This window comes from Oenanthe melanoleuca, chromosome 5 (assembly GCF_029582105.1).
Source record: "Oenanthe melanoleuca isolate GR-GAL-2019-014 chromosome 5, OMel1.0, whole genome shotgun sequence".
NCBI classification, from domain to species: domain Eukaryota; kingdom Metazoa; phylum Chordata; class Aves; order Passeriformes; family Muscicapidae; genus Oenanthe; species Oenanthe melanoleuca.
The window spans coordinates 35,328,050-35,353,059 of NC_079339.1; the positions used below are offsets into that span (position 1 = coordinate 35,328,050).

General features: G+C 35.9%; 1 protein-coding gene across 1 annotated transcript in view; it reads left to right on the top strand.

Moving 5' to 3' along the window:
* The window catches only part of AKAP6 (A-kinase anchoring protein 6), a 253,013-nt gene that overhangs the window by 68,585 nt on the left and 159,418 nt on the right, over nucleotides 1-25,010 (top strand). The window contains exons 3-4 of the mRNA XM_056493936.1: nucleotides 8,528-8,779; nucleotides 12,342-14,129. Coding sequence (XP_056349911.1) covers nucleotides 8,528-8,779; nucleotides 12,342-14,129 — 2,040 coding nt within the window. The remainder of the gene's footprint in view (nucleotides 1-8,527; nucleotides 8,780-12,341; nucleotides 14,130-25,010) is intronic.

Consider the following 25,010-nt stretch of genomic DNA (forward strand, 5'->3'; position numbering starts at 1 on the left):
TTTTTCCTTTTGTGGATGTAAACCTGAGAAGAGGCAGGGAGGTTGTTCAGTTTCATCTTTAATGCAAAAATCACAGGAACATTAAAATAAACAATTTGTGATGTGACATCTAATCAGGAATCATAAAAATCATAATCATCAGGAACTGTTGCAATAGGACAAGGGGAAATGGCTTCAAATTGAAAGAAAATAGGTTTAGGCTAGATATTGGGAAGAAATTTTTTATTGGAGAGGTGGTGAGCTCTGGAACAGGTTTTCCAGAGAAGCTGTGGCTGCTCCATCCCTGGAAGTGTCCAAGGCCAGCTTGGATGGGGCTCTGAGCAATCAGGTCCACTGGGAGGTGTCCCTGCCCATGGCAGCAAGGTTGGAATGAGAGGATCTTTAAGGCCCCTTTCAACCCAAGCCATTCTCTGATTCTGTGATAAGTGACTTGATTAGTCTGCTTAAAGAGTTCTTTCCATAATTAAATAAATAAATTTACTGTGCAGTTACAGAATTGAAATTAGAATAAAAATCTTGTACATTTTAGATTTATTTAAGACATATAAATATTTTTTTCCTAAGATTTGTTCCTTTATTTCTTCATTCACTTAAGACATTAAATATGTAAAGTAGTTCTCTTCCAATCTTTCAAATTGTTCTTTCTCAATATAGCAAATTTAGGTGACTTTGCTGGCTTTTTCATGGTTTGTGGTTTATTTTATTTTTTTTTAATGTGGTATGTGGAGATTTATTTATTTTCCTAACACAGCTTTATACATTCTAACCCTGACTCTTACAATACAGTAATTGATACCCAGAATGGAAGAATCCTCCTGGTACACAGGGTGGGTGGTAGCTGTTTCAGACTACAGGAAGTGCCTCCAGATGCTCTAAGTGCTTTGTAATTGTTACTAACTCATTGGGAGCTATACAAGTACTTTCCAACTGACTTGAATATTTATCATTCAGGAGAGAGGGCAGGAAGGTCACAAATATCAAGCAGCATGCAAGATAGACTCTAAGGCTTCTTTTCCATGTTTGTAAACCAAGCAAAAAAAATCTCAGTAATTCCCATAAGATTGCATTGATTAAATGTTAGCTTTTGGTCTTTTCCAACCAAAATGATTCTATGATTCATTGAACAACATAAAATGCCAATAAAGCGAAGTCTGATAATAAAGACCAAGAGAGATTCTGTCCCTTTTTGCTGTCCTACATAATGACTGAAGGAAAATAGCTTCAAAAGCATGTCACAGAAGCTCTTGGTGGCTTAGCTGCAGTGATATAAACAGCCACTTATCTTGAAAACTTCCTATCATGCTATCAATTTTCATTATAGAAGACCTGGCACAGATGGTGTTCTTCACTTCTGACTCTTCATATCTCATTTGAGATGAGAGTAGAGTCTCCCCATCCTTTATTAAATTCTGTTATAGTCACTAAGCTTCAGTCAAAGAGAGTGAATGGGGTTAGTATCCTTTGGCTTAAGCAAGTCAAAATATTTTGATTAAAATTTTTCTGTTCTGCATGCCTATGCAAAAGGCCTGAATTTTTCTCCTGTGTAAACTTGAAGTTCCTTTCATTCAGTAGTTTAGTGCTGCCCAAAATACTTTGTGCTGTTTATGTAGGGATATATTTTGTTTGTAACTGTAAAATTTCATTATTTCAAGAGCAAGATTTTTTCCAAGAATTTTTTTCTCTTTTATCTAAACTCTTCTCTTGAGAGCAGCTGTTCTCACAGACCCTAATTAAATCTTTTGAATTTAATAAAAACCAGAGTATTTCTAAACAAATCTATAAACTGAAAAAATAAAATAGATACACTTATTTTCTTGTAGAAACAGCAAAAATAGATTGTCTCACCAGAAAACAGAGCTCAGACAATGAAGATCCTATGGCCCTACAGAAACCTTAATTATTGAGGTTTTCTTATTCTATGCCATACTATTATCCAATGAGCAGGAATTCGAAGAATACGTTTTTGCCCCAAACTTACCTCTACTACCACTTGGTTGACTAGGTTTTCATAAGAGTTTGGTATTTTTCCATTTTTGTCAGAACTAACTAAACCCAAAACTTGTTGCTCTATTGCACAGTTGAGTACTATTTATCTTCTTTTGTGAAGAACTATTTCAGAGTACTTCTGCAATGATGTCTTACAGAGTGTGGTACAAAACCAGACTTCAGTCAGCACAAATATGACATTTTATATCAAGTTTTAATTCCTTTAAAATTTTCAGCTAGGCCTTGATAAAAATCTGTTTGCTTTCACATGACTAAAGTAAGATAAATGAAAATGTGTATAGTTATGAATGGAGAGAAAGTTGTACAGTGATAACTTTACTAGAAAAATTCTCTAAACACTGTGGGCCTGGGGATAAAAGAATGTATCATTCATTTTGAAGCTTTCAAAGAGTTTTTAAGCTGTAGCTGTAGACACATTTCATAGTGGAACCAGTGGAAGCTCAGGAATATTTAGGAAAACAATATTTCGTTGCAGAGGCTGCATCACTTTCCACAGCAGCTTATTTGGTACATTCACCTTGGATTTGCAGTTTCTTACACAAATGTAATTCTCACATCAATGTTACTGTTGTCAGGAATATCTCAGCAGTGGCTAGCCCAGACTTGTCTACACAACACTCTTTCAATACAGTTCTGATGTGCCTCATTTTACTGTCATAACTTCTCCTGTGACTCTCCAGTTCCATTTTGTGCATCAGCTATTTGAAGATTCCTGAGTGAGCCAAATGCATCCTTGTAATTAAGAATCTGGTCGTGAATGCTGTGTTCAGAAAGTCTTTTTCCATTAAATTGCTGATTAAATTTAGTGGGTAAATAAACATTTGATAGCAGCCTCTCTTCCCTGCAGCCATTCCCTCCTGCAGGAAAAGTACAGGCTGGCCTAGGTTTGTAAGACACTGCAGCTGGTCCTGGCAAGTGAGCTGGATTAACTTCCAGCAGCAACTGCCTGTTTCTGGACAAAAGGGTCCTTTTGCATGTTCCTAGTATGTTTGATCCTTTGGCCCCAGCAATGGTCCATATGGCAAAACAAATGCAAATTGCTGGAATCCCAACACAGGAGTTTCACCATTAACATTTCAGACATTTTTCCTCAGCCTGAAGTGCTTGGCGTGTGATGCCATATCTTTTTCCTTTCTTCCTAGTCATTTTCCTTGCAGATAAATACTCAACAAATATACTTACACAACAAACAAACTAATTAAATGCATAAACAACTAATAAATTATCACAGAGCCACTCTGTGTTTGTTAAAATTACATAGAAACCATTACTAGTTTAGCAGCTCTGTCAAATAACTGATGGTTTGACATCTCTTTCACATTATTTCTAAGTACAAGATATAAGAATGTAACTCACCAATTCCTGAGATGACAAAACACAGTAGAAATATGCCTACTTAGAGTTCACCAAACCAAACATTTATTTTCAAACCTTTTTTGATATAGCAATGTGTGTATAATAGAAAGTGAACCATTTTAGATCCACTTACTGGAATTTTGCAATAGTTGAAATGCTCCTTGCTGAAAATAATGAGAGTAAATTAATCAAAATAAAAGCTGAGCTGGAAAAGAGAATAATATGCAGAAAATGATGGTGGGCTAGAAAAAGAAATAATCAGTAGTATGGGTAGTATCATGAGGGAAGAGCAGAGATGTTTTGAGGGCCAAGGTATTTCCAAACTGTCGGTGTCAGCAGAAGGCAAGGGTGGGTCAGTGATCTCAGAACCCTCCTCATAGTTGTTCTCCTTTGTATTCTTCACCATGTATAGCACATTCATTTCCCTTACTCACTGAACAGCACAGCCATTCAAGGCACACTATAGTACCTCAATTACTTTTTGACAGGCTGGTAACTCAAAGTCAGTCCTGGCCTTACCCTGGCAGTTGATTTTGTTTAGTCAAAGTCTGGATTTTTTCATGTATAGTTATTTTGACTTAATTGTTTACTTAAAAATAGCTGCCAAAAAAAAAAAAAAAAAATATATATATATATATATATATATATATAACATTTGCTCTGAAGGTTTCACCAATAATAAAAGAGAACAGTTTAATCTTTATTGTAATACTTTATTGTACAGCAGGTAGGGATGAAAAAAATGAGAAACTAGTTCTTTGAGAGGTCAGAGTGGATTTTAAAGGAAAAATGCCATTCTAAAAGGTGTTCAGAAATAAAAATCTCTCTTTTCCTTTTTGTATATGCATAAGCATAAATGGTAGCGCAGAGAGTTAGTTTAATTTATAATTTTCAAGTGCCATTAAGGTAACACATCTAAAAATTCTATGGCATATATTCTAAACTGTTTTTATGAAGGGAAGAATTTGTACTTTCTGATTGGAATATTTGTCTTCTGAGGAATTAAAAAGCACTTAAAAGGAAAGACCAAATAGACTCAAGTCATAGATTATATTTGCATGTACAGCAATCGTAAGATTCAGTAGCAATCTGTTTTTCCTGCTGAGGTTTTACTGCAAGATCAAAGAACGAAATCTCCAGTACAGTTTCTCTGTCTCTACTAACTCTAAAACAACATATTCCAACCTTTTATCTTTCAATAGTTTTGTGTACATCTTAACACAGTTTCTTAGGGACCAGAGGAAAAACACTTTTTAAGAATCAACATCAAAGCTGTTTTCATTGACTCTATACTCTTGTTTATGTGCTTTTTCTTCATCTATTGCAATGTTTGCAGTTCAGGCTATTTTAGTTGACATGGAGGGCTGTGAGCAGGCTGATGGATTCAGCAGCTGCGAATTACAGCATCAGCTGTCTGGAAGACTGAGTGAAGTGGGCAGTTGGCAGCCAAATGGGGTAAAACCCTTGTAGCCTGAGAAATTCCACAGTCAGTGCTACAGGAAAGCCCATGAGGGGATGACAAAATCTTTACCTTAATATTGCTATGAAACTGTGTAAAAATAAAAATATCTAGTTAACATGTGAGATTAATGATTATAAAAATTGTTTTGGCAATGGTGCTTTCTGAAAACCAGATTATATCTTCTATGTATATATATTATATGAAACTATATACTCTTAAAGTGGGGAAGATTTTGTCCATATATATGTATAGGATTTATTACCATTGACCTAGAACAATGCTTATTTACAAACAAATGCCAATAGATTATTACTTAAAAGTGTATCATTTATTTTATCTACCTGCCACTTCTGATGGCAATTTATGTCAGCATTTAGGTACTATCTCATGACACCGCTGTTCTTTATTTATAAATACAAAGTGTAGAAAGGAATAAAATAGTGTTCTGCTGGTTTTGCTCTATCTAATGCTCTCACCTACAAGGAGTTGGGAAGAATGAGGAGAATGAAACCATGTTGTACCTGGTCTTGATACTGAGCCTCAGTAAAATCATGAACTTACATAACATGATGTTTTTTGTGCAGTATTTGAACTGTGTGAATTATTACAGAAAATTATTAAATTCAGGTGCTAAGTGTAATTATTTAATTTTACTGAATTATATGTAAATCTAGACATGGGGTACAGTAAAAAGCAAAAGTTTTACTAGAAAATGTCAACTGGATTTGACATTATTGTGTTTCCTGTCAATATGCTTAGTTTGTGCCAGGCAAGTGTAGAGAAAAGATGCAAGTGAATAGGATGCAGATTTATTGATGTTCTGCTGAACACTAATCAGCATTAACTTACATGGCAAAAGTTAGCATTTCTTTATTTTCCTCTGAAGGCTAGCATGAACCTCTCTTTACACAGTTATTCTGTCATTGGCACAGCCTTCACCTTCACACTATCATATGACAGTTAAAATCAAGGAAAGAGGGTATCAGTAGGGCCCCAAATTATTTTTTACAAGCTTTAGGTAAGCCACCCATTCTGTCTATATCCTAAATCCTTTAAGAGCTGGTACTTTGTCTTTTACTGACATGGTAGTTTTTTATACTAAGATCAGAGAATGTGATTTTGGATGTGACCAAGGTCAGGCTTAGGTTCTCTCTGTTACTGAAGCTGTAAGGAGCTGTTAATTATCTTGTTAGTACATGAAGCACTTGGCTGTTGCTGTGTACCACAGTAGTTTGTAAGTAAGTAGACTTTGCTTTTTGAGGAAAAATGAGGAACTTCTAGCAAGCCGTGCAAAAATGAACAGCATATGGTCTTGAATCTCTTCTTTCAAATCCCTAGTGATGCTGGGATTTGCATTTCAGTACAAAGTTGGTTTGTTGTGCAAAGTTTGTCTACTTCAGAAATTTGAGATGCTTTTGTAGCTAGCATGACAAGACATCAAGAGAAAACTTTGTTTAAAATGTGGGTCTGAATTCCTGATTTAGCGTATTACCTAGATTCATTACCCAATATTTTCAGTACATTATTAAACAATCATCAGAAGACACTTGTTCATTGTCCTTTCTTTCTTATGGCTTTCTGTTTTCAACCACTTTGAGAATTCATATGGTAGTTGAATTCAGCATGAAACTGTATGTGTGAAGCTTGAAAACATTAAAAGCTTGTTTTGGAGTCTGGCACATCCTTAAGCTCATTCACATAAATAGTCTAAATGGAGTATATTAACTACTTTTCTGTAGACTGTGTCTAATTTACAAAATTACAGTTACTGGACACAATCTATTTTTTAATCACTGAAATGAAATTAAATGAATTAAACTGCATTATGGCCAAGAGGTAAAAACATTAACGATCTTGGAGAAGTAAATGCAAATTCAGTTAAAATAATTAGTTAGAAATATTCTTTAAAACATTTGAAGCAACATAGAATTACAGCTGTGCTTTTCAGCCATGTATCAGTTGCAGTAGCCTAAATGAATAATTTGATCTTTTTCCAAAGCTCAGAGAGTTTTAGCTCTCTCTGTGTGTCTGTAGCATTAGATGAGCACATTAATCTGATAACTAGTGTCCATTTGCTACCTGGAAGTGTGTGGACATTGGAAGCCCTGAGCACTTGCAGCACTGCATGCTGGCAGGTGAAGTTGTGAGTGTTGTGCTTACAAATAGAGAATCCTGCTTGTTACAGCAAGGGGCCTGAGGGCACAGGGGAAGAGATGCTGCCTTTCTCTCAATGCATCTACACTGCTCTGCTTATTGAAACTCCAAAGTTTTGTGCTCTTCTGGCACTTCTGAGAACTACTCCTTGCAGAGGACTTGATGTAACTGTCAGTGTTTTATTAAAATGAGTACCTACCAATGCATCTGATAACAGCTAATGTTTTACTATCTGTTGAACAAAATTCTTTAATATTACCTAGAGATTTGATTTTTATTTGATTTGTTACATACATGCAATTACATATTAAATACTTTGCCTTTACTTTCATGCTGAAGAAAGGTGTACAGATTTTCCTGTGGTGCTACTGCCATACAAAACTCCAAGTATCATCAGAGACATAAGATTTCATTGTAATTGTCTGATAGAATTATTTCAGTAGCAAATTCGAAGCGCAAAATTATAATTATTTTCACTTATATATATATATATATATATAAAGGTTTGAATTAAATTATTATTTTTTTAATAAATAGGTCTTGGATTTAAATATGCTATTAAGTCACCTATATCTTAATCACCTTAAGTAGCTGCAGAGACATTGGAAAAAAACTTCTAGGGTCCAGTGCCAATTTTTTTCACTGTTTTAGTCACATTTCCTAACTTGTATATAACATACTTTTTATGAAGTTTTCAGACAGAAGTGTTATAGAGTGTTGTTTGCACAACAGCATATGCCTAAATGTTCTTTAGTATTGTGATTTGTCCTTTTACAAAGAAAATTAAGAGTAGATTGAAATTATTTTACTCTGTATGCAGCACAACCCTAGTAGTCTGTAACATTAATTTTAAATTTGGAGGATACCATCCCATCAGCTTTATAACCTGGTAACCCATATTTTCTTTCTCCTTTCTCAACACAGCTGTTTTCAGCTTCTGTTTTCCCTCTTTCTCCTTTTCCACAAATCTTCAGTTTTGTGCTCAGAGTAAGACTATGCAAAAATCAGTGCCCTGTCACCACCACAGACAGCAGAAGTGGGTAGCAGAAATAGTTTGTTCCCATTGAGTTTTTTGTCCTTCTTGGTTATAGAGGTTAGATTTAAATTCTGTGAAAATGGAATTTTTTTGATGATGGCACAGACCAGATTCTTTGCATTTTAACTGGTGGCTGTGTGTGTAGCAGAGTGGGAGACAGCTCCTGGCAATCTTATCACTTTCATTACTATTGGTATCTTCTAGGATGTCACTTTATGGTGTTAGTTTTCTGCTTGTGATTCATGTGATCATGTGCCATCCCTCTTTATTGTATGCTATCTCTGCACTTCTGGGCAGTACTGCCAAACAGGATAACTGCTGGTTCAGTTGCTGGGGCATTGCCATGAAAAAAAAAAAAAAAAACAAAAAGAAAAAGGTCTGAATGTATTAATTATGGTATATTTCCTCTATGAAAAGATTCTGCATTTAATTAAATGTACATGAAAAGTAGATCTGATCCATGAAAGGACTATGCCAATAGCTAAATATCTACTTTATTTTTTCCATTTCAGGATATTTGTGAAGATATATCTGATCATGTTGAACAAATCCATGCTCTGCTAGAGACTGAGTTTTCCCTGAAGCTTCTGTCTTACTCTGTCAATGTGATAGTTGATATCCATACAGTGCAACTGCTCTGGCACCAGCTCCGTGTTTCTGTCCTGGTTCTGAGAGAGCGAATTCTCCAGGGGCTACAAGACGCCAATGGGAACTACACCAGGCAGACTGACATTCTGCAAGCATTTTCTGAGGAGACTAAGGAGGTACAGTAACTAAATCCAATTTGAAGGATTTCATCTGTGTTCAGCTCATACCTCTTTCACATTTAAAATCACTAGGGTAACAGTTTTAAGGATGACTTACTACTAGACACTTGGCTAAATTGGTTTTAATTTTCTTTTTTAAAATTTTCAGCTGATACCTGTTCTGTTAAATCAAATTAGTGCAAATTAAGATCAACTTTCAGAAATGTCATACTGGTGGCTAGCAATGTTTTCTCTTGATTGAAATATTTTTCAGAAAGGATTAGAAAGACTTACAGAGTTGCATCTGTTCAAAAGTTGTTGACCTGGTCACTCTGGTATTTAAGGTTTACAGCCAATTCAAAAGTTAATTTCAGTGGGCAGTAATTTCTTTAGTGAAAGTTAAGACATTTTTTTCTGCATACACAAACGAGCAGTTTACAAAATGTTTCAAAGGCTTTCCAGCCTAGGTCACCATTCCTTTATTGCAAAAGGATGGTCTTTAATTTGAGTGGCAATATTGCATTATGCCTTTAAACAGCCATGCATTTTTCCTGAGAAACAATGAAGCAAGAATTATACACTGTTTACTCTGACTGCATGCCAAATTCATACACATGTTAATCGTTTGTAAACCTGGTCCTTTGAATTTATCATTACTTAATTAACTCACTTAGAAGGACACTATGGGCCTACTTTTTTAAACTTAAAGAAGATGGACATTTTTGATAGTTAGGGTAATTAATGGTTAATAGATAGCATGTTGAAGATTTTTCATTTGATGGTTGCAAGATTAAGATAAAATGCTTATGTGATGACTAGATGCATTTACAGAAAGATACCTCTAGATCAATAAAGTGAATTAAATTAATTAAGTTATAGAGGAAGTCAGAAGTCCCCATGACATGTCCTGAATTTCATATTTCATTCAAGTTCAAAGAGAATATGAATATTTCTCTGCTCCATGCTGGGTTTTATATTTTTCTTTGGCACCACGATGGGGGTGGTCCAGAAATCAATGCTCAGAGATGCCCAGGCCCACCTTCCTGGTGTGCGCATACCTGGCTCTTTCAGATTCAGTTTCTGCTTTGCTCATGCTGGCAGATCTGAAGGAAATCTACTCTTGTCTTTACACACAGGTTTGTGAATTAGTAGGAAGTCATTAGTTTATGACAAAGACATGGTAATTTCAAGAAATAAAGGTGTATATTCAGATATGAAGAAACAGGAAATGTTGCATCTGGATCTGATTACAACTGCTATAAAAAACATCCCTGCTAACAGAAAGGAGGACTGACTGGGGAAGGAAAGATTATTTATCAGTAGGGAAAACATGTTGCCAGATAGGCTTACATGGTACTATGTACTATGATAAAATATAATGACTTTTTTATCCACCACAATTAAAACACAATATTTGATAAATTTAATGGCTAGCAATAGCAGTGACACAAAGTCTCTGCCCTGTTACTTGAATAGGTCCACAGAAATTGTTCTGCATTTTCTAACCTGCAGGTATTCAAGCTTTTTATGGGGTATAATCATACTGGCTTTTGTTGAATCGGAAAAATAAATAAAATATAATGTGTAGGGGTAGATAATGTAGATACAATTGTGTCTGCTCTTACCCATCTTTTTTTTTAGTGTTTGGAACTTTAAAGGAAGCATTACAACATGAAAAGTGAAAAAAATTTAACTAGGGCACTCCTGTTGGTAGCCATACAAATAATTAAATTTAATATTTTTCTGATATAAAAACCATAACAATATGGTAATACTGGCACTAAATAAAACTCATCTGAAGCACACATTTCAGAGGCTGCTTGGAAAATGACCAAGTAAGATGGTTTAATGCACATGATTGTAAATTTTATTAATGTTAATAAACACATTTTAAGAGACAAAGGAATGGAGCTCATTATTCAGAAAAAATAAAGGCCTTTAGGGCCTTGGGAAGGTTTTGATTTATATATGGTTTTACAGTTTCTAATAATTTCCTGAGATTAGAAGGACAATGCAGCTTGTTTAGTCACTATTTTCCTTAACAAATGCAGCTCCAATATATAAGTTTGACAGATTTATAGAAAATTCCCCTTTTAATTCTGAGCTGTTGACAATGCCAAATTTGTGGCATGGGATCTACATCTGGATAGAATTTGCTAAAGAAGAGATACATTCAGTATCCAAGACTATGGCTGATAAATACCCTTAGAGTATTTTTTTTTCTAGAAATATTTTTAGCTGGAGGATTTTATTCTATTTTTACTTAAATAAAAGAGGGGTGGGGAAACGGCTCAGATATTGTATATTTTTGTCTTTATGGGTGTTGGCAAACAATAGCCTTCTTTATTGAGATAATTCCTGTTCAGACTAAATCCATGTACTTTACTGTGAGATGGAGAGATTACGTGGTTGCTGCACCTTCTTCAAGCAGGATGCTAAGGGTCTTTAAACTATGGGTTTGGGCAGTGTAGTGAGACAAGTTGTTCCAAAGAATAATTCACACATAAACCTATTGTGGATACTCAATGCTTCAAAAAAACATTATGGGAACAAAACTGGAAAGAAGACCAGTATACTGATTTAGGCTTGTAAAATTAGAATCATAGAACATGAATTTCTTCCTTTCCATAGTAGCCTCTATAAGCAAAAGTCCTGTATATGTATTAGAAGTTCAACTGAAAATATGCTTACATTGTATATTAAATAGAATTTTGCCATGAATATTATTTATCATGCAGTTTTGGATCTTAATCTCATTAGATTTCTTTTTTTTACTGTCCTTCAAAGAAGACAAAAATATTTGTGAGCATCAATTTGACTGATCTTAAAATCTCATCTGCCACCTGAGATGGTCTCCTCTGGCTACATCCATGTTTCTGAGATTGAAGGACTTCCACTGAGAAAATATTGACAAGGGAGCATGCTAGTCTGGAGGCTTAACATTATAGCTTTTTTTCCTTCTGCCATTACTCATTTGTGCTCTAAACATCTGGTAAATAAATTTTCAGGTGATAATGCTACAAAAAAGTGAAATGTAATTAGCAATCTTTTTCTTATAGTTGTGGGAACAAATGTCCAGCATTGCTACACGATATTTGGAAAAAAAATTCTGCCAATCAACTGAAAGACTGTAGAACAGCATAGATTTTTGAGAAATCAGGATTAACAAGGAGACTGTTACACTCAGCAGCCCCCAAGGTACCCTCCCTCCTGTTTGATGTAGTCAACAAAGGAAATATTTCAAGTCTGCTGTATAAAATTTCTGAGTCCCCACCTACACAGTAGGTAAAACTGAAAGCAGCATTGAGGAAAATACCAATACAAAAGTGAGTTGCTGTTTTTAAGTAACTTGCTATACCAGACTGAAATGAAGCATTTTCAGCTTACTGCCATTTTCCCAAGTACTTCCAAATGGTTAGCTTATCTACAGGGTACTGCAAAAAGAGACAGGAGGTCAGTGGTGAACTCTTCTCGAGTAGGCAGTGAAACACAGGATTTGTTTTTTGTTTCAGTACTTCATGTGTTCTGTATGTGAAAATTAATAGTTAAAAAAAAAGTACCATTTCTTTGTCTATTTCAGGATCGTCTTGACTCTTTAACTGAAGTTGATGATTCTGGACAGTTAACCATCAAATGTTCTCAAAATTACTTGTCCCTGGATTGTGGTATTACTGCATTTGAGCTATCTGACTACAGTCCTAGTGAGGATTTGCTTGGTGCTCTGGATGATATGACCTCCAGTCAAGGGAAAGCAAAATCATTTGAATCCTGGAACTACAGTGAGATGGATAAGGAATTTCCAGGACTTATCAGAAGTGTGGGTTTACTTGCAGTAGCAACAGATTCCATTGCTTCCCAGTGTAATGAAGCATTGAAGGAGAAAGAAAATCATGTACCCCTTTCAGCAGAAGATGGAGAAAAAAGCAAAGACAAGAAAGCATCACATGATCTCTCACTAGCATCTCCTTCTGGAAATTCCTCACTTTCTAAAGGATCTTTCTCTGAAAATGGTGTTTTACCTACTGACAGCAAAGCAGTTCCCATAGCAAAGAATCCAGAGTGCAATCTTCCACAGCACACTGGTGAAAATATCAAACACTCTCACTGTGAAAATTCAACACCTAAGAGGTCCATAAGAGACTGCTTTAACTATAATGAAGACTCTCCTACACAGCCTACATTGCCAAAAAGAGGTCTGTTTCTGAAAGATGATGTTTTTAAAGATTACGTGGAAGCCAATGATTTAAAAAGGCAAATCTCTCAAATAGTTAAAAATGAAATGAGTAGAAGTACACCCTCATTGTTGGACCCACCAGACAGGTCCAAGCTTTGCCTAGCTTTACAGCCACCCTATACTAACAGTTCATCTGCAGTTAGTCAGTCATATGATTGCTTAAATACAATCAGTGATAAAAATCTTGAGTACCCAATAAATAATCACTTTAAAGACAGTCCCATAATTCTAGGAAAGTCTGCTTTCTACTCCTGTAAAGAAAAACCAAAGCACAAGAAGTCTCATGATTCTCCAGAGAAAATGAAAACTGACAGAGCACCTGGAAGTACACACAAAACAGCTCCATCAACCCAAGTTAAAAAAAGAGGGTGTTCTTCTCTACAGAATGGAATTACTTCTCATGGCTCTAAGTCTCTGGAGGAGACAGAAACAGATTCTTCTGCATCATCAGATTCTTGTAACCAGAGAGATCCAAATGGGCAATCACAAGGTAAAACTGAGCCCTTCAGTTCACCAACGCATAGCCAAAAGAGTGCTTCTTCAGCTGGTTCTGAGCTTTCCAACTCATCCCCTCTTCTATCAAGGAGAAAGAAAAATAAAAGCTTATCCTCAACACCACACTATACTCAAAAAAACAATAAGGATAATGAGGTGTGGTATGGATCTGATGAATATTTAGCACTTCCTTCACATCTCAAACAGACTGAAGTATTAGCTTTAAAACTAGAAAATTTGACAAAGTTGCTGCCTCAAAAGCCCAGAAGAGAAACCATTCAAAACATTGATGACTGGGAGCTGTCAGAAATGAACTCGGATCCAGAAACGTATCCGACATACCAGACAAAAAAGCACAAAAAGAGGGGTAGAATTTCACCAAGTTCTTCAAGTGATATAGTATCTTCCTTAGGTGACAGTATTGAATCTGGGCCTCTCAGTGACATCCTCTCTGATGAAGATCTTTGTATGCCTGTATCTTGCATTAAAAAATACATTGAAGAAAAGCCAGAAAGGACTGCTGCCACTCAGCCCACTGGGAATGAGACTTCTCCTTCAAATAAATCAGCTTTAATTCATCAATTGATGCAAGATATACAACATCAAGAGAATTACGAAACTATATGGGAAAAAATTGAGGTAAGGCAATAATCCTATATTCTTCTGCGTTCTTGGGAAGCCTATATGTGGAGATGGAGCTGCTGGCAGGGAGGGTTGCTTTTTTATTTTCTTCTAAAGCTGAAAATCATATAATCTAGTGACTGCTGGAAGTAGAGAAGAGCAGCAATTATTTTAATTATAGTGAACTGAAATTAACTAACTATACAGAATTTACCTATATTATTTTACTTATATCAATGCCTTTAAAATTGATAAAGCATTTTTTTACCAACAGCACTTTTCTTTGCCAGAATTTGGTACACGACAAGTTATTTTTTGCAGGAAGGGTAAAAAAAACATTTGAGAATCAGGGATCTTTGCTTTGTTTGAATGAAGTTGTACTCGATATACCTATTTTGTTCCTTTAAAAGAGTTGCTTTAGTCCAAGAATAGGAATCTTGATTCCTGTCAAATTAAGTATAACAAAAATATTTCTTTTTAATTAGCTCTCTTCCCTTGCAGTGACTATTTTCCCTCCTGTGTTGGTGGAACTAAGCATCACTTTTTTTGATTAACTTAAATAATCCTTCTTAAATAATAGCAATGTAATAGCGCAATATTCTGGAGCAATAATTATATACTATTGCATTAAACTTCAGATGAGATGGGACTTCACTGAGAAGCCCTTTTGAGAAAAAAGATAAACTTGGAAAGAGAGGTGAATTTGAATGAAAAATCAAATAAAGATCTAACCATCTCACTAATACAATTTTTAGATTACATTGACAGTAAGTGTTTATTTCAGTTTTCTGATGCATTTGTCTTACTAGCCATTGCAGAGAACTCCTCACCTCATAACAATTCATGTCCACTTCTCACCTCAGAACAATTCATGTCCATCCTTAAGGGCGTTTAAGTTTTCAGAGGAGAAAGCTCTGTCTCTATTAAATTTCAAAATGCTTTAAAATTCATAACACATGCATTAAAGGGTGATGTTGGCATGCTAATTCTGATATCTGCAATATCTTCTCTGCTATTGTGTATGAGCTGAGAAAAATGGACTAGTTTTATATAGCCAGAAAGTCCTTCTTACTAAGTACAATTTCTGTAACTTTTGAAGGCATGGGAAATATTATGACTAGTAGGGAAATAGTTGAGCTAGAGATATTTGAATACAAATTCAGGGTACAAAATATAGAAAGAAATTTCATCTTAAACAAATGAGGGAGCAGCATCTGACAGCTCTAAAGGGCAGTGCTTAATGATGCAAACTGCTCTCTCTTCTTGGATGGGGCTCATCTTCCAGTCTTTGATGAAAGAACTGTCTGAGTAAGTGAGAATTGTTTCTGCCCTAGAGTGTGTGTAGTGTTGAAAATTAGTCCAGCTGAAGTTGACAGATAGAGGTCTTCATTCTGTGAAAGCAGCAAAGCCCATCAAAGCTCCTTGTGAATATGTTGTCTTTCAAATGACACTGCAAGAGCCTGTTTAGGAATGGAATTGTTGAGTGTCTAGGGACCAGTACCTTCCACTAGATGCTGACTTCCTTTTGGCAAGAAACAGGTGGCAGAGGAACTTCTTGTATCATACTCTCAAATAATCATATTTATTTTTTATCAAACCTTTTGAAAAGAAATTCTCTTTTGAGGAGCCATCTGTCTTTGTGTGATTCCTTGCAGCTGCAGTTCAATCCTGCCAGAGTGGAGGAGTAAGAATCAGCTGTAACAACTTGCTGCAGCTGTAAGCACCCTCTTCCTTCTCCATCCTTTCCTCATCTCCTCTGGAGAGTGGATTGAGCTTGTGACAGCAATTAAAGTCAGTTAGCTCTCCTGTGGCCAGAGTAAACCTTTCTAGTAGTGACTCCAGCTGCTGCTCTTGTCCTTGAGGAACTTGTCTGCTGCTGACACTGCACTTTCTGCGATTTCTCAGTGCTGCTGGTTGTGATAAATGTTTGGAAAATGTTAATATGGAGTTTGAAAATAATCTTATGAAGTATATTTGGCTCACAGTAAAAGAAGGGCTTTAAACAGAAAGAAGAGCAGATGCAATGAGGGCTGCTAGAAAGAGAGCACTCAGTATTCCATCAACTTAAAAGCAGCACATAACTAAGTTTCATATTTCACTAAATGTGCTTCCTGAATAGTGAATAAAAAAAATCAGGTGAAGATTTTTGAAATACTTAAGGACAATGATACTATTTTAAAGAAGTACAAGTTTCCCCCAAGCTTCTTATTTACCCAAGTTTTTCTATTGTTGCTAGTTATTAAATCTTCTGCTTGTAAAAGAGTTAAAAACCAATTTTTCAGCTTTTTGAAAAGCTCTAACCAATGTAAATCCTGCCTCAGTGACAATATGATGCCTTGCTGAGAAACTTTAATTTGACATAAGTAATAAGAAAATAAAAAATTCCTCCCTTATGTGATGATACGAAATATCGTGAGCAAAAAGGAATCTAAGTAAAAATACCATACCAGTATCACAATTAAGTTCTTACTTTTACTAAATCTCCTGCTTCATAATTCCCTAAGACAAGGATCAAAAATGTGTCATTGCATTTTTCAGATATTTTAACTTGGCTCTTGTGTTAATTCTGTTATCTGAGAAGATGTATCCCACTCAAAAAGGAGTTTTGTCTTAGCAATAATTCAATACTACTTTTGTTAGCAGCAGTTTTGTGCTGAAGGAGTCAGAGCTGAAAGGTGAGTTTCATTTTAAGGACAGAATAAGCATGCATATTCCCATTAGTAATCCAGTTGCACTGGTGCAAATGTCTAGCATGATGTATTTTATTTATTAAGGTTGTAAGCAAGACTAAAATAACTTAGTCTATTTTGGGATTATGACAACTTAGAAACAACTGGCAGCCTCAGAATCCTTGAAAGTAATATTTTAGCTAGGTAATAGGGAAAACAAGGGAATTTTTGGTATTTCATTACGATTATTATTGGAATAATTTTGAGTAAGTATAAATCTGGTAAAATCTTCATAGAAAGCAATTTGTTGAAAATATGCTAAAGCATTTATTGGCCATTTTAATAATTTATTAGTTAAAGAAATGAGTCATAGGCAGAAACTGATAAATTGTTATTTTTCATGCTGTAAATTATTTTGATGCCCTTGCATGGGCATTATCATGCTGTTAATATTCATGTCTGTCTACAGATAGAACTCTGCTCAGCTGCTCCATTTGCTGTTAAATAGGGCCACTTCCTTGCTTTCCAATAAATATTGAAAAATCTTGTCATATTTTGTCTTGCACTGCAGGTAACCCTTTGGCACACATTTCTTGTACCCTTAATAATGGGCACCTTCACTCTGGGTCGCAAAACAATTTATGTGCCTTTTTCTTTTATGTTTCAGAAAATAATTTTTGGAGTTAAATGTGAAAATGGGTGAGCAAATTCTGAAAGTTCCTCTCATTGTTTTAGTTCAGCTTTTAGGAGCTGCCCCAAATGAATTTTTAGAATGCAGATTAAGCTCTATAGTTTCTGTAACACTAGCTAAAAGGGGAACAGATATGACAGCAGCATTCTAACAGATAATGCCAAGAGAGTTCTTTGCTATAAGAATTTGGCTGATCGCCATTTCTCATGTAACACTAGGACTTCACAGTACTAGTTTCAAAATTCTTCAAGGTCTGCTTTCTTTGAGAAAGCTAAGTTTTCCTTAAAATCATATTAATAATTAGGGTTTCTCCCCCATTTTTTATGTGCAAACTGAAAAATTTGGAGAAAATTTTTTTTTGAGTGATGTAACAGCAATATATTTTCAATTATTTTATGTGGATAAAATATAATAACAATAAGGTGACCTTGTTCAGGCAGTTTATCTCTTTCTCCAGAAGGTGATAGTAGATTGACTATACTGATATCCTTGTGCTGTAATATGTGGTCATTGATAATTCCATCTGCTTTTTTTTTTTTGAGGGCACTATTAAAAAGGTTAGAAATGTAACAATTTGCAAGACATTTCATTTAAGTGAAGATGTGTTTGCTTTGTAGGCCTCAGGGTTAATTGTACAATGCAAATTGCTGATTTTCCCTTGTTTCATTGTATAGATTTATAGCTTGTTTTATCATAAGCTTCATTTCTGCAAGAGGCAGCTGAATTTCCTCTGCAAGAAGCAATTTGATATCTATTGATCCCATATTTTCAGTTCATCACATTTCATGAACTTGTCCTGAACTCCATTGGCTCTATATTTTGTCTGCATACCGCAGTCAGTCCTGGCTACCCACCTTCTTGACGTGATAAGGAGATAAAAGAATGCTGCTCTACAAGGTTTTCAGCTGCCAGATACAGTGTGCCCCAGGGATCCTACAGCAAAGAGATGGATAGAAATTTTACTGCCTTCCAGGACCCAGGCAGGGAACCCCTCACCCTTCTGTAGCCATTTATCCCAGCTGAACCCAGGATGCCCCAGGAGAGCAAAGATCTAAGACCCCTGTTTTAAATTAGAGTAATGGGAATAACTTTCCTGTTAAGAAGGAACCACAGATCAGTGAAGCCTGCAGAGGAGACAGCAATATCATATCTAAACTTGTTACTGTGAGAAATAGCTGGTCTGTTGGTGTAGCAAAGATTTGCAATTTTAGAGCATAGTCACAAAAAGTAACTAAATGGTAGACTTCTGCAAGTGCTTAATGGACTTGGTAGAGCAAGTTTGTGTTGGAGATGTTGTGACGGAGATGCTGGAAGTCCACTTGAGTAATGGAGAGCCAGGTTGTTAGAAAATGGTTGGAGAGCTGACACAAAGGGGAAAAAATTTGTTTAGATTGAAAGGGAAAAGAGTAGCTTCTGGACCAAAAACACATCAGTATAGCTAAGGGAGAAGCTGGATTGCTTTAGGGGAAGTTTACTTGTGTTTGGAGGTGATTTTCATCATTAGATGGAAAAGCTAAATGTATTTTGAGCTGTGGGGCTAAGGTAGTGAAAAAATAATAGGAACTGATAACTCTGATGAAGCTTGGTAACAGAAAAACATGGAACAGAAATCAGTAATATCAGAACAGGAGGCAAAAAGCAAACATAATCAATGTGGCACAGACCAGGCTTTTTTGAATTAGCAGGTAAAGGACTTTTAAAGTGTTGCAGTGCTCCCCTTATATCTTTTGCTTTCTATAACTTAGTGCTTCTAATATTTGTTCTTTTAAAATAAATGGATTTCATAGTTTTCCTAAGAGATACTGTGCTTGCCAAAATCTGTTCATTTCTGAATCTTACTTACACTGCTTCATACAATTTAGATTGAAATACTGGTTTTGGTTGAGGGCCAGTTTATAAAAAACAGTAAGTGAAAGAGGTATCAGATCCAGAAATTCCTTGGCAGCTCTGCAGTTTTCTCAGCAGTCTTGCCGCTTGGTGCAGCATAATTGAAAACGTCACTTCACATTTAGTACTGAGAGACAAGTTTGTGCTTTGCTGTTTTGAGTCTGATGATGCTCCCCTGCTTCAAAAGCCCATCCCTCAGCTTTCAAGCTGGTTAAACCATTATTAAGCAATAATGTAGTATACATATGGAACTCTCACTTTTAGGCAGACAAATAAAGCTTTACTAGAAGATATTGAAATACAGTGAGCCCTCTGTTCCTCCAAAACACTTAGTTCCCAACAGTTTGCTTGAATTTTAAACAGCTCCTCCAAGTACATTCACTTTTCTTTGGCATTTGCTTTACCAGAAATAGTTTGAGCAAGTTTGAAACCAGACATTTTTTAAAAAAATGGCAGCCTCTATCTAAGCTGTGTGAATTCTGCGTTTTTAAATCTACAACTGACTTCAGGAATTATGTTTCCCTAATGAAACACATCTATGGTGAAGCATATGCTTGTTCAGAACGATTTGAATTTCCAATATAAAGACCTCAGAATGATTTGGCAGTAAATAGTTTTTAGATCAGAGATTTTTTTACATTAAAGATTTGGCAAGTTATTCCAAATAATTTGTGGTAGGGGGAAGGAAAGGGAGGGGAAGAGAGAGGGAGAGAAAGAAATAGAAACAAATCTTCTCCCAAATGATTTTAGTGGCATTGCTTTGAGGGTATGTCCTCACTAGCATTCAGAACTGGTGGTAGTGGATATGCCTACATTCAAAGTTTGGCTCACAACTGATGTGAGACCTTTGCCTACAAAAAGCCTCATAATTCTGTCCTTTTGTATACATAGATACCACAGGGATGGCTACTTAGATGAACGCCTTAGATGAACCAAGGAGCAGCTGCTTTTTCATAAATGTTTGTGAGCCCTCCATTTCCATTCTTACGCAGTCACTCAGACCAGCTTTATGTGAGCATTGGCTTTATGACTTACAGCCTTAATAATCAGTACTGCAGTGTAGCCACAAGCTAGAATCAGAGCCACCCACGTTATTTATTTGTGAACTGGAAACTTTCTTGATATTGGTTGAAGGTCTCTGGATCTCTGCTGTTAGGCTGAGGGGTGTAAAAGAGTTGAAGGTGGAGAGATGGAAGAGTATGACTGCAAGAGGTGAACTTCTTGCTCTCACTGTAGCCAAGGACAGGCAGGAAGGTGAGCAGTGGGTGCCAGGTGACTTACCTGGATACCCAACAGAGGCTCCAGATTCAACAGGAACACAGCTGTAATTTGGACAATGAATCACTGGTGACTTCAAGGTGACCTTATGATATACTTATTTCTATCAGGGCAGAGACACTCTATCGTCTGCGGTGGTTTGATGCATTCAGTTTTCTCTTGAAGGCAGAGAAATACAATCAGAATTCACTGAAGTAGATTTGGGAGCTTTCGAAACACACTGAGACTCAAATTGCTATTGGAAATTTACTTCAATGTGAGTGTGGTGGTTTAAGAAGGGTCTTCTGTTATTTAGGACTGAATCATCTGTAACTGCTGTCTTATAGCTGCTGGTGCTGGGGAGAAGGTTGGTTCATGGCGAAGAGCTTGACATAACTTCAGCTCTGTCCTGTTAATTACAGTATTGATTTTATGGCCCCTTGAAGTGCATCCATTATTAAACAGGAAAGTGTTACATTTGAAATTGTGGTTACTAATTTTCCCTTAAAAATGATAAACACAAAGGGGTGAGAGAGAATGCTCACTGCTTTTTACATTGATAAGGATATGACTTTCACAAAGTTTTTATGTCTAGCTGTTCTGTTACGTAATATACTTAGTCTCAGGGCTACTCATGTTTTATGTATCTTCTGTGAGGAAGTACAGGATATTCCAGAAAGATACAGTATACCAAAATCACCATGCTCTATTCTAAATATTTAATTTTTTAAATAATACATGGCTACTAATTTTCACCTAAATCAAATTCCAGTCTATCTACTGTTAACACATCATTGCCTTAAAATGTGTATATGCTAGAGATGAGTTAGAGTAAGACAAACGAGCAAGGGCCTTGAGAGGATTAACCTGAAAGGAAAGATCAAATCCAGTTACATAAGATTATTGCATAACTTCTCAAAATCTCTTCATATCTTTTTCTTCTTGTATGTCTTTATGTATTCTAATAGCAACTAGTTTTCTTTCCTTCATCCTTTCCAGTATCTTATGATCAGGAATGAACTATTAAATCATGCTGACTCTCAAATCATAGTTGTCATCATTAGGCATCAGAGTGAATATAATTTGTGGTAACTATGGTCAGGAAACTGTCTCTCAGAGGCCTGTTTCAGACTCCCTGTCTGCTTAGGCAGTTTTTCTTTATTTATTTTGAAAATAACCAAAAGGGCAATTGTTTTCTTGTCTTCAGGTTTTGGAGGAGAGATTGATAAATCTCACAAGCAGCTGAGGTATTCTTCATATATCAAACTGGAGTTGTATCTGAATTTTCCTAAATTGTTTGTAAAGACTTATTTTGAACACTGTCTTACATTCAGGTCAAGTAAGGTTTTCCCAAGTGAGAGCTAGATCTGCTTCTGGTTTCATTGGGCCAGTGTTTGGAGTCTTTCCAGGCTAATGCTGGGAGAACCACCAAGCAGACAGATTTTTGGTAGCAGACAGTGTAGATGTTCAAGTCACAGTAACTTAATATTACTAAGTGCTTTTTCTCTACTGATGCCAGCATGTGACTACATGAATGTTTCCTTACTGAGCTATATATGACTAAAGACACCAAGGGTAATTTAAAATCATTTGTTGCACCATTAGTTGCAAGAGAACTATAGCAGCTAACCTAAAAATGTTTCAGGTAAGTCCAAACTAGGGCCAAGTATTGAAGTGCAAATCTCTTGCAGCTTTTTTGAGGTAGAGAACCAAAGGAAGAAAAGTGAATGTGTTAAAAACAGAAAAAAATCTGCAATTAAAAATTAAGAAGACAAAAGGGAACAAGTCCCAAGATTGTTTTTTAATTTTGTTCTGCAAATATGTCTGAATCTGAGGATAAAAACTGGTGAGAATTAGGGTCTAAAGAGGGTGTAGAAGAAGGCCCCCTGGAGACCACTAAAAAAAGAAGCTATCTAAAATGGAAAGTTGATGAATTAGGAAGCGAATGAAAAGCAGTTAATGGAGGAACTAATAGTGACAGGATTTCTTTGGAGACTGCAGGTGAACAGGAACCGAGTGCATAACAGGAGGCTAAATGAGGAAACTAGAGGAATAATAATGGAGTAAAGAGAAGAGGTGGTGAATCTTAATCTCTCCTTACTGTTGCCATATTTAGCAAAGAGTGGCAATCACCATTTCCCTTTTTAAAAATTCAGAAATCTTAACTGCAAAACAAGTTCATGGGTCAAAGAATTACAATATCTCTTGTGAGGTGACAGACTTAACCTCTTCTAACCAATTAGCCTTGAAAAATAGGAAATGCTGAATTAAACGTTCTGATTTTGAGAAGGAATAGTGGTCATTATATGTTAAGTCATGTCACTGATACTGCAGAGGTCAATATATTTAGCACTTGCCCACAAGCAAACAGCATCTGTTCTATTTTAGTAGAGAGTGATTTTTAGCGTCTTTTTCGAAAACTTTTCAGTCGTGGTGATTTATTGCCCTCTTGAGGCCACAACTGGTTACTGCACTCATTTTGCAGCTTTTTTATTACCTTCTCAAATGAACGAGCCCCGCAGAACTTTATAAACGTGGTTGTTAGAAATTTGGAGAATAAATAAATAATAAGCTAGAACATTTCCTCCTTGTTATTATAATTTTTTCTCTAGTGTAGTCACCAGGAAATTTTTTGCTATGTAATTTATCCCAACAAATTTAATGTTGAAATAGAGAACCAGAGTAATATTATCTAAATAGTGTTTGCCCTGGCTTTGCGACAGGTCAAGAATATAGTGGCTTTCTTTCTTTATTTGCTGGCTAATTCACTAAAAATTTCATGTAAAAATAATGAACATAACTTTTATTCAAAAGGCACTGAAAATCCCATGGAATTAATTTTGTGCTATGGCGTAAGGGTATATAATCTGGCTAATTCCATTCTTTTAATGAGATTTATTCTTTGTTTGGGAAAATGTAGCATTTTTGGAATTTCACAAAGCATTGTTTAATCGACATCATTCCACTCACACTTCAGGCTACAGGCGCAATATGGTGTGTGTATACCATGTGTACCTTTCAAGGAACTGAATGCTTGGGGAACAAAGTTCATTTCTAGCAACTATGAGATCAAAGAGGAAAGCAGTGTTGGGACCAGTTAGGGGAGGTGCCAGCACGGTGCAAATTGAGTGTCCTCCAGTGCCCAACTCACGTGCAAGGCAGCAGCTGGCCATCAGCTGGAAGTAGCAGCTGCTCAAGGGTATTCCACCACCAGTCCACTCTCTGAAGCCCAAACATTCAGAGTATGCAAACCAAGGAACGATGGTCATTCATAACTGCCTATTTTTCAGAGCAGAATAAAGCCCTATATTAATCTGTTACATAAAGGACATAAAATGCAAAAGGTTGTAAACGGAGATTAGTTTGTCTTGTGGATGCAGCTAATCTCATAATCAATACATACATTAGCTGTAAAAAAATCCGAAAATAAATTATCTTGTCAACACAACATTTAAAATAATTACATGAAGAGGAAATGCAGAACTTCCAAGTACCCTTATATCACTGTAAGTTGCTTCAACATCTATAGTTATATTGGCAGCACTTTTAGACAAAGCACACCAGACTAAGTCCTAAATTTGCTGAAAATGTAGAGACTTCCATTATACTTAGAGTTTGGATCAAGATTACTGAATAACAAACTTTTCAACTGAAAAAGAAGGAAAGAGCACTTATCAGCAGGAGACTTGATTTTAGGTTTACTTGTAGAATAAATAATAAATTTATACTTTTGAAAAAGAGGTCCTGAGCTAGCTTCAACATTTTCTATTCTAGTTTAGAGTGCACAAAAAAAAAAAAAAAAAAAAAAAAAAAAAAAAAAAAAAAAATTGGAACTGTGAAGTAGATTTGAATTTACTACAGCTTCTAGCCGCTACCCTTTATACAGTACATAACAGCTCATTTTAGTGTCTGGCATTTTTATCAAAGACAGACCCCTCTCCTGTGCTGTGTTCATGGTCCCTTCAGAATCCAGATACTCCTTCCAGCTGTTGCAGAGCTGAAGTCCCCCTTCTGGGAATTACTGGCATCATCTTTCGTGGCTTAGGCAGATTTATTTGCTGTTCTCGTCCTTTTCTTGATGCATCCTTGGCTACAAATTTCTGGAGACATTTTTGCTCCCTGGTTTACTGAGTGAAACAAGAATATGTGATCTAAAAACATTCGCATGTCTTAGCTAATTTCTAGATATGGTAAGTCTTTGACTTAGCGTCACATAAAAGGCTTAGCTTAGTATTTTGATGCTGTGATACATAAGACAAAATTTATCCTGTATCAGATGCTTTGGCCATCTTTGTTTTCTAGCTGCAGCTTTTATGTAGAAAAGAAATTACTCAGAAAAAAGTTTTTTTAAGAGAAGTGAGAGTTTTTGTGAGACATGACCAATTAAACACATTG